The sequence below is a fragment of the Macaca mulatta genome, chromosome 1, assembly GCF_049350105.2.
Source record: "Macaca mulatta isolate MMU2019108-1 chromosome 1, T2T-MMU8v2.0, whole genome shotgun sequence".
In the NCBI taxonomy this organism is placed as follows: Eukaryota; Metazoa; Chordata; class Mammalia; order Primates; family Cercopithecidae; genus Macaca; species Macaca mulatta.
Window position 1 is genome coordinate 212,983,943 of NC_133406.1, and position 10,571 is coordinate 212,994,513.

The window sequence follows — 10,571 nt, forward strand, 5'->3', positions numbered from 1 at the left end:
TATATCCTTACTCAGTTATAAGTACAAATATTAGAAGTATTGATTTCCAAGCACAGAGGAGATAAACATCTCCATCTCTTCCTGCAATTTCAGGTGTGTGTGTATGTTTACATGTATTCAATTAGAAGAATGGTCCTTTGTTCTAAGATTGGTACGTCCTTTTATGAGATGATGAAAATAAATGGTGGTAGTTTTTTGTTGTTGTTGTTTTCAGACGGAGTTTTGCTTTTGTTGTGCAGACTGGAGTCCAATGCCACGATGTTGGCTGACCGCAACCTCTGCCTCCCGGGTTCAGGCGATTCTCCTGCCTCAGCCTCCCGAGTAGCTGGGATTACAGGCATGCGCCACCACGCCTGGCTAATTTTGTATTTTTAGTAGAGATGGCGTTTCTCCATGTTGGTCAGGCTGGTCACGATCTCCCAACCTCAGGTGATCCACCCGCCTTGGCCTCCCAAAGTACTGGGATTACAGGTGTGGGCCACCATGCCCAGCCAAATGGTGGTAGTCTTTAATGCCCTTTCTTTGTTAAAATTAAGTTTCAACCATGTTGGCCATTTTATAGGTACATGATATTCAAAAGTCTGAAAATCACTAGACAGGATGATCTGCAGGATCCTTTCTGCCTCTAACCATTGCTTGTATGTAAAAGTCACTAGCATCGTCTTCCCAGATCCTCTTCCTGCTCCCACCCTTCATCTCTGGGTCATCTTTAGCTCCAGGCCAACAGAGTGGTTACAAGTCCTTCTTCATCCTGTGGAATTCTGTTTGCATCATTCCTTCCGTCACAGTGGTTCAAGCTACCAGTGACTCCAGGTTCTGCTCCTTCTCATGACATTTATAGGCCACCCCCAAGTCACTGCTAACCAGCTTACCCGTTTTGCAGGAAGGCCTTCCCCAGCCATTCTATATAAAGTTGTAATTCCCACCCCCAACACACAAACACCTACTCTCTCTCCCTATCCCTTTCCCTTTTTCTTTCAGCACTTAACACTATCTGATATACTAAATGTTTTACTTATCCTGGTTTTTGTGTCTCCACCAGAATAGTAACAGAGCTGAGACTATCCTGGATCCCATCACAGCAGTGACTGGAACCTTTTCTTCTCTATCTCAAGAGATTTTTCTGTCCCTTGTTTCTCCAAACCACAGACCTCCTAGAACAGCAAAAGGTTCCACTTCCCCAGCACCATCACCCACCACATTCGCATCCCCTAAGGCACCTCATTACTTAACGTCTCAGAGGTCCCAGCAAGACCTTTCTTCACCAGGCTCCTATATTCACTTCCTGGCCCTAAATGTGTTTGTGGCCACTCCTGCTGGGCCCAGCAGCAGAGCTGGTGGTGAAGAGGGATGCACTAAGCCCAGATCTGGATTCTTATCTCCAGCTGAGCTGTCAACCCCATGCTGGCTCACCAGCTCCTGAAACTTCAAACACGAGGTTGAGAAGCCCCACCTAAGCCAGACCTCTCTGTTCATGGACCCTGACTAATTTTGAGAGGTAGATTTTATGCCCCTGACCTCTTCTAGTTCAGGCTCTGAACTCCATAAGAGATTTCATTCGATGACACAGACTAGGTTGGAGGATTTCATGAGGCTTTAATCATAACCTAGTAATACTGTTAAAAACAACACGTCTGACACTTGCGGACACCCACAGGGACACACATTCTCTTCCTCTCACACAGACTCTGAGGTAGGAGGTACACTGGCTAAGGAATAAAAAATACTCAGTGGTTGTACAAGGCTCAGACCAGGCTCCCAAGGCTCTCGGTTGAAAAGCAGCCCCTTGAGAGCAGGAGCAGAGGCCAGGCCAGCTTCACTGAGATCTCAGAGGTTCTAACTGGGGCCACCAAGAGTTGGGCATCCCTGGCTTCTGGCATTTGAGATCTAACCCAGGACTGGTTGGTGCAAGTAGGGGATGAAGCTGGGGTGGTAGCTGGTCTTGTTCCAGGTTGCAAGGACAGAATGATGTTCCTGGCATATAAACTGCTCTCCACGAAGATTTCTTTCATGAATTGAAGGAATGGTGTGGGGGAGGGGAGGAAGAATTCTAGAGGACAGCCCCTGTGGCCTTCTAGCCCAGGATAGGGGAGCTAAGGGGTGGGGCAGCACCTATACCAGTCATTTTAGAAGTGGCCAGGGAGGTGGAAGTTTTGGGGCACCAGCTATACCAATGGCAGGGGGAAAAGAAAAGGTAGTCTTCTTTCCTCCCAAAGCGTCTTGTACATAATTGGGGCTCTTGACCCTGCAGGGCCCAGCCTTTCTCATCTTGTTCACTGTGAACTCCTTTAAGGCAGGCCTCTGCCCCATTCAGCACCATCCCTGGTGCCCGGCCCAGCATAGGCGTCCCATTATTGCTGAGTGCATGGAGGCCACAGCAGCATCATTAGCTTATCCTCACCTGCCTTCTGCCAGCAGAGTCACTCTCCATCTCTGCCAGCTGGGTCTGATCCTGCTTCAAAGGACGCCATTCACCTCTCCCTTCACTGGCGAAGCAGCCTCATCCTTAGCCTTGGGGAAAAAGTTCTGTGCTAACCGTGTCATGCGCCTGTTCTGAGGCAGCTGATACTCCTCTGGGGAAAGCAGACTCCGGGCCCCGTCTACCTGGTCAGGGTCGGGCTTCCAGCAGCAGCTAGGGTGCAGCCAGCGGTAGTACACAAGCCGCAGAGCCAGGCCCAGAAAGAAGCAGCCGCAGCCCACAGGCAGCCACAGCTGCAGGGGAATCCCGCTGGGCAGCCAGGAGCTATAAGTCATCCAGGTGACCACCAGGAGAATGCTGTCAGTCAGGAGGAAGGCGAAGTGGATGGTGGCCCGGCCTAGGGTATGGCCCTCAGCCACGTTGAACCAGGAGAAATAGAGGATGGTGGCCACCGTCACCCGGTACAGCCACTCGGAGCTGGGGTCCGGCATAAAGTCTGTGCCCTGAAGCCAGACCCAGAGCAGCAGTACCAGCCACAGGCCCAGGAAGTGCAGGGCCACATAGCTGGGGAAGAGGGCTGAGAACAGGGCCACAGCCAGGACTCGGGGCCACAGCAGCAGCAGGTTCCACAGGAAGTAGATCACGGAGGAACCCAGGCCCAGGAGGGGCTTGGAGGGGAGGCAGGTGCGCAAGGCCCGGTGGTAGTCGAGCAGTGCCCACGAGATGCCCAGGAAGGACGTGCAGATGCCAAACCCTGCAAAGAGTAGGACAGAATCATGAGTCCTGGGCATTCCCCAGGGGTCGCAGGTACCGTGGGGCCCCTCCCAGCAACCCTGGAGTAGGTATCAGAATCCCTCATTTGCTGAAAGCAAATCTGCAGCTGGAGAAGAGCCAGTGAGTTCCCATAACCAAAAGCAAAGCTCTGACTCCTAATATAGAGCCTGCCCCTCACCACAGTGCTTTGCTGCGCAGGTGGTATTTGTCAAAGGTGAGAGGGTGTGACTTCTGGCCCACCCAGCACTCAGCACCCCTGGGCCTTGGCTGCACCCTGGGCATCTTCCAGGGCCCCATAACCCTTTCTTTCTGGGAAGAACACAAGCCTTTCTAGTGTCTGAAAATCAACAGCCTCAATTCCCTCTTTCTTAGTCTCAAAAAGGGAGTAGAAAATCCCCTGGGGTGGCCACAGGCTCTGGCTAAAGCTGCCCTCAGGGCCAGGAGAGATGTCCCTGCTGTGTGGACAGAAAGTCTCCCCACTTCCCTCCCCTCTCCTCCAAGACCAGAGGCCATCAGACTGACCCCTAGTCTTGATTTTCCAAGATCCAGAAGTTTACAACAGGGGTCCTAGGGTCCTTTCCCACCTCCTGGCTGCCAGTCCTGGAGCAGAGGCACGAGGGCCTCCAGGGAGGGACGGAAGTGGCACCAGCACGTCTCCCGACTGCTTCCTCCCCTGTTCCTGTCCACCGCAGTCATTCGACAGATGTTTACTGGGAATCTATTAGGTGCCCAGAACCCACTCCTAGCCTGGAAACAGATCTGTGCCCATTAGCCTCGCCCAGGTCTCAGCAGGGCTGATGTTTTTCCAGTTTGCCCAGCATGCCACCTTCCGTGACCTTGACAAGCTCTGCCCAGGCTGTTCGGTAGCCAGAAGCACACGCCCCACTTCCCCGGCCTACTCCTCCATTACCCCACAGGCCCCAGCTTGAAGAGCCCCTGGAGTCACCCACCCTGGCCCCACGCCACCCACTCAGCTGTGTCAGGTATCCCTGTCACATGCCACCCACCTCTGTCTGGAGTCTCATCACACAGTAATTATCTATTTCCTTATCTCTGAGCTCCTCCAGGGTAGAAAACAGACTCTGCTCACTTGGGATCCCCCAGCAGCCCAGTACCTGGCACATAACAGCAGCGGAAGAGATGTTTGCTAAATAAAAAGTAGGGAAAATCTGTCTTTCCCCCTTACCCCTTGCCACACTCGCAGTGCAGACTGTCTGCACTTGGCCCTGGTTCTAGACACCCCCAACCCTCAACAGACAAAAACACGTGCCCAGTGAGTGCCCAGTGACCCAGGGCAAGTCACTCACCTTTCTGCACCTCTCTAAAAATGGAGATCAAGATAGCACAGACCTACAGGGCTGCTGTGAACTTGAGCAATGATGACTGTAAGTGCTTCCCACAGGGCCCGGCTAATAGCTGGCCCTCGATTGTGACAACCGCTATTATTGTTTTTTCAATCAATACATAGACTCAGACTAGCAAGACGAAAGGGCCCTTGGAGATCAAATCCAACCTCCATCTTGCACAGGAAGGCTCTCCGGGTCACACAGCGAGTGACGGCAGAGTGAGGACTGCTTCCTTGAGAGACTGTGGCATTTATGGCAGGGGTGGAGGAAGGCAAAGGGGACCCTGAATTGGATGTGAGTCGGGGCCCTATTCAGCTTGGCCACTGTCTGGGTCTGTGAAAATGGGCAAGTCACTTTCCTTTTATGGACAAAAACCCTCCCAAAGCTCCTCACTATAAACTTCACCCTTGCTCAGGGGGGCCCTGTGAGCCTCCGCCACCTGCCTCTCCCTTTTCCAGTCACTCAGCACGTTGTACCCTAGCTACTTGTTTTAGTCTATTACCCTGGCAGGGCAGGGGCTGGGTTCATCTTGTTCACTGCTGTGTCCCCAGCACAGTAACAGGCACAGAAGAGATGCGCAATGAAAACCTGACTGGATGAAGGCATTCAATATATTGTTTCTTGTTTCTTTTTTAAAATTTTGAAGAGATGAGGTCTCACTATGTTACCCAGGATGGTCTCCAACTCTGGCCTCAAGCCACCTGTGTACCTTGGCCTCCCAACGTATTAAATTGTTTCTTAACTAAAAAGTTACCTACGCTGCATCAGGCACCTTACACACTTTATTATCTTCGAAATTATAAAAATTACAATTAAAACTTCTGGGCCAGGCACAATGGCCGACACCTATAATCCCAGCCCTTAGGAGGCTGAGGTAGCAGGTAACTTGAGCTCAGGAGTTCAAGACCAGCCTGGGTAACAAAGTGGGACCTCGTCTCTACAAAAAAAAAAAGAAAAAAAAAAAAAAAAGAAAGAAAAATTAGCCAGCATGGTGACATACACCTGTAGTCCCAGCTACTCAGGAGGCTGAGACAGGAGGATCACCTGAGCCTGGGAGGTCGAGGCTGCAGTGAACCATGATCAGGCCGCTGTAATCCACTATGGGCGATGACAGAGTGAGACTGTACCAGGAACTTGTGTACCAGGAAATGGGCTTTCTTTGCATCACCTCACTCAATCCTTTCACCAACCTTATGAGGCAGAAGGATTTAAGTCCATTTTTCAAATGAGAACGAACATACTCAGAGAGGTCAAGGCATTTGTCCAAACTCAAACAGCTACAGAGTGACTTTAGGTCTCAAGCCAGATCTGCCTGACTAAAGCCTGTTCTCCTGTTTTCTAAGCAGCCTCTATAAAAGAATAACAACAATTCCGACATTTGAGAGAGACCCCCCCAAGCCACGACAGGGGGGCCAGCCACTGGCCTTCACTCACACTGGTAGTACTCAGCCCGGCCACTCTGCAGCATGATGGCCAGCACCAGCGTGAGCTGTGGTGCCGTCTCCAAGAAGGTCTCGAAGAGCCGCAGCATGCTGATGTCCAGGGAGAGGAAGTCAGCGTAGGCCAAGTCAAACTCAGAGGGCTCCTCCTGCTGCCACACCAGCAGCCCCTGGCGCAGCTCCTGCACGCACCTAGGCACCATACACAAATGTCCCGAGGGCCAGGTTAGTGTCCTGTGAATTCCTCAGCCTCCCACCCATCTAATGAATGGACACAGGCCCCAATCCATGGGGCCTCCTCGCATCCATGCTATGGGACCGTCGGCCATGTCCTAACCTCACTGAACTTGTTTCATCTGGAAAATGGGGATCGAGGCTGGGCGCGGTGGCTCACGCCTCTAATTCCAGCACTTTGGGAGGCCAAGGTGGGCTGATCACGAGGGCAGGAGATCGAGACCATCCTGGCTAACACGGTGAAATCCCGTCTCTACTAAAAAATACAAAAAACTAGCCGGGCGAGGTGGCGGGCGCCTGTAGTCCCAGCTACTCAGGAGGCTGAGGCAGGAGAATGGCGTGAACCCGGGAGGCGGAGCTTGCAGTGAGCCGAGATCCCACCACTGTACTCCAGCCTGGGTGACAGAGCGAGACTCCGTCTCAAAAAAAAAAAAAAAAAAAAAAAAAAGGGGATCAATACACCTTCTACTCCGGCTGGCTAAGCACTGTCCTAAGCTCATCACAAACCTTGTCCTGTTTACTTCTCACAAAAGCCCATTTTACAAATGGGGAAACAGGATCAAGAAGCTAATAAGGTCTGGGGGCAGTGGCTCGCGCCTGTAATCCCAACACTTTGGAAGGCCAAGGCAAGAGGATCACTGGAGGCCAGGAGTTTGAGACCACCCTGGGCAACACAGCACACCCCATCTCTACAAAGAATTTTTTTTAATTAGTTGGGCATGGTGGTACAAGCCTGTAGTCCAAGCTACTCAGGAGGCTGACGCAGGAGGATTGTTTGAGTCCAGGAGTTCAAGGCCACTGTGAGCCATGACTGTGCTACTGCACTTCAGCCCAGGCAACAGAGGCCCTTTCTCTTTCTTTTTTCTTTTTTTTTTTTTTTTGTAGATAGAGTCTGCTTCTGTCGCCTGTCGCCCAGGCTAGATTGCAGTGGCACAAACTCGGCTCACTGCAACCTCCACCTCCCAGGTTCAAGCAATTCTCCTGCCTCGGCCTCCGGAATAGCTGGGATGCTGGGATTACAGGCATGCGCCACCACACCTGGCTAATTTTTGTATTTTTAGTACAGATGAGCTTTTGCCATATTCGGCAGGCTGGTCTCGAACTCCTGACCTCAAGTGATCTTGCTTCTCAGACTGCTAGGATTACAGGCATGAGCCACTAAGCCTGATCAGACCCTGCCTCTTTAAAAAAAAAAGCAAACAAAAAATTATAAGCAGCTAATAAGTACTGGAATGAGGATTTGGATCCAAACCTGAATTGGAAAGGCATGCTATAAAGTTGCCTGAGGCAGTAGTTCTCAAACTTTAGTGTGCCCAAGATCTCCTGGGATCCTGTGGGCAAGATGACATTTGCCTCTTGAGCACTTCTGGGCACAGGCCAGTTGGAATCAGACTCTGCCTTGCCCCAGCCACACAGGGGAGGGGCTGGAGGAGGGTTAGATTGGAAGGAGGGATCCCATTTAAGAGGCTGGCCCTGAGTGGTTAAGGATGGAGATTGGGGCAGAGTTAAGAGAGTCCAGAGGTTGGACAGACAGGCCTGGGGTACCGAAAGGCGTGAAGAGTAAGTGGAGGATGCACCAAAGACCCTCCACCCAGAACTCTGCTCTCAGTTGCCTATTGGGAGGGAACCCCGTTCACTCATTACAAGCTCATTCACCAGACATGTACTGTCACTTCCCCTGGAAGGGCCCAGGAACACACTGAGGAGCAGGCAGGCAGGGCGGACCGGGCTTCTCCCTCAGCGGGAGCCTTTGCCTGTGGTCCCCCAGTGACCTGGCAGAGGCCCCGGCCTCGGCCTATTCACATGCAGGAACAGAGACCCCGTTTCCAAAGCCAAAGCCAGTCCAGTCTGCCTGACTGAAGCTCAGCAGAAATACAGGCAGCGAAGATGCACAGCTCGTGGAGGCCTGCCCAGGACTTAACAACTGCACCCCTTCATGCCCACCCAGGGTTTTCTGATATCTCTACAATCCCTCAGGCAAAACTGCCACATTCAAAGCTCCTCTCCTCCACTCCTGGAGACCCCGTGCAACTTTGTCAAAGCCAGATCTCAAGAGTTTGTAAAAACGGATTCAAGAGCGGATCCTGGCCCTGGCCACCCCCTCCCAACCCACACCACCCTCTGCCCTGACTTCATCGCATGCCTTCGACCCCTGGGTTTGTTTCCCCATCTCTACGAGGCTCCACCAGGTCCAAACAGGAGCAGAATCCACACACATTTTCCAAGACCCAGCCTGTGCCCAACCCTGTTTGGCTCCACAGGCGTGGATGAGTCAGAGGCCATCTCTGCCCTCTTGCTGGGTCTGGAGTGGGAAGCCAAGGTTCAGGGGGAAGAATATAACCAGGCAGACAGGGTGAGAGGCGGCCTCTGTGAGGGACAAGCGCTGTCGTGGGGTCAGGGCTGCTGAAACTCACAGGGAGGCCCAGGTCATCACAAAGCGAGCTGAGGTTGCTGAGTGCTCACTCTGAGCCAGGGCAGTGGACAGTTGTCATTTCACTTCATCTTCACCAAACAGGCAGGCACTATCCCCATCCCAACGGGAACAGCAACCAAACAGCCCCACTGAGAGGTCAGTGCCTTCCCAAGGCCCTGCCCGAGCTGAAACATGGGGTGCTGAACTGAGTCCGCAGCCCCTGCCATTACAGGCCAGGCACTGTGCGAGGCACTTTCTCACTCTTTCGCTCACTCCTCACAATAGGCCTGCCCGTCACACCTGTCTCAGGGTGACTACCGCCTTTCTATAGAGGAGGAAACTGAGGCTCAGAGAAATGCAGAAGTGAGGTGAGAGAGGGCAAAGCCAGAAGTGGATCCCTGAGAGGTCTGACTTCAAAGCCCATGCACCTCCCTTTCTTCCCTGGGCCTCAGTTTCTTCGCCTGTGCCAGGAAAGCTAGGGCTAGGATGAAGGCAGTCTACCCGGATTCCCTTTCCATAAAGGGCTGCACGCTCACCTGTAGGCCAGGCGCCCACAGGACTTGGTTCCCTCTCCCAGTCCCCTTCCCGGCATATGACGTGTCACCTGTACAGGTGACCAGCTGACTCAGGTGCTGAGCTCCAACACTCCTCCCCTCCCGGGGCGAAGCACTCACCTGTACAGGTAACCCAGCTGCAGGAGATGCAGCAGCGCCAGGCAGCGGCGCGGGGGCTGTGACCCATGCAGGCCGGCAGGGTCAGCGCGCAGCCAGAGCCAGCTGAAGAGCTGCAGCGCCACCGAGGCCAGGCCCAACAGCGCCAGCACCAGCGCCGCCCACAGGTAGCGGCCGTCGAGCGCATACTGGACGGCGGCCCACAGGTCTGCGCCCAGGTCGAGCAGGAAGGCGGCGGTGCCCAGCACGCACAGGACCAGGTCCCGAAGGAGGGCGGCGCGGGACGACCAGGGCATGGCCCTCCAGCCTCTGCCCCCTCCTGCTCCTCTGCGGTTGGGGCCTGCCCTCAGGGCCCGGGGTTGCCGAAGCAGGAAGGAGGCGGGCGCAGCCCTCGGGGCGGCCCGGGGCGGGGACCTGCTGGGCGGGACTTCCCCGTCCCGCCCCGTCCGGGGAGGAGCGAGGCCCGCGGTGTCCCCGGTCCCCCACCCGAACCCTCCCGTGACCTAAATGCCGCTCAGTACTCTGCTCCCACCGCCAGCCCAGGGGTCCCCCGACCCAGCCTAGCCAAGTCCGCTAGGCCTGAAGACTGACTGCCCTTCGCTCCGCAGACTTCAAATGGCCTAGTTTTAAGTTTGAGGCGCCCGGAGGCCCAAGAGAGCGAGAGGGCGGGGAGACTGGAGCCTGGACTGGGGCTGCGATCCCTCACACCTGCGTTGTTGCAAAACAAAACAACGAAACCAAAGGCACATCTCATCCCTAAGTACAGGACTTTGCAACAATGCGTGCGCCTCGATCCGGGGATACACGGAGAGCACGGGGCGGCTGGGTTCACGCCGGCGATCCGAGTTGGGGGAGGGCGGGCGTTAGGTTCCTGCAAATGAGTTAACCTCATTTCCATACGAAAAGGAATAGAGGCCGGGCGCAGTTACTCAAGCCTGTGATCCCAACACTTTGGGAGGCTCAGGCGGGAGGATCACCTGCGGTCAGGAGTTCGAGACCAGCCTGGCAAACATGGCGAAACCCCATCTCTACCAAAAATACAAATTAGTCGGGCGTGCTGGCGCGCGTCTGTAATCCCACCTAGGAGACTGAGGCAGAAGAATCGCATGAACCCGGGAGGCAGAGGTTGCAGTGAGCCGAGATGTCGCCACTGCACTCCCGCCTGGGCGACAGAGCGAGATTCCGTCTCAAAAAAAAAAAAAAAAAGAAAAGGAATACAACAAAGAATCAAACGCACCATGAGCTTTGTGAATGAAATATAAAACGCAAAAGAAA

At 53.9% G+C, this 10,571-nt stretch overlaps 1 protein-coding gene across 9 annotated transcripts in view; it reads right to left on the reverse strand.

Annotated features, from left to right (window-relative positions):
- XKR8 (XK related 8) overlaps positions 1-10,567 on the reverse strand; it is a 149,499-nt gene extending 138,932 nt beyond the window's left edge. For 7 of the 9 annotated variants that reach the window (XR_013405203.1, XR_013405204.1, XR_013405211.1 and 4 more), the window contains exons 1-3: positions 9,300-10,567; positions 5,974-6,170; positions 2,402-3,173 (exon numbers count right to left, since the gene is read on the reverse strand). Coding sequence is in view for 2 of the 9 variants with exons in the window: in XM_015132887.3 (XP_014988373.2) it covers positions 2,458-3,173; positions 5,974-6,170; positions 9,300-9,592 (1,206 nt within the window). In the remaining 7 variants the exon portion in view is untranslated. Of the gene's footprint in view, positions 1-1,579; positions 3,174-5,973; positions 6,171-9,161; positions 9,233-9,299 lie in introns of those variants that run through there. The other 2 variants (XM_015132887.3, XM_077966851.1) reach the window with 2 other exon arrangements.
- Between the last annotated feature and the right edge of the window lie 4 nt (positions 10,568-10,571).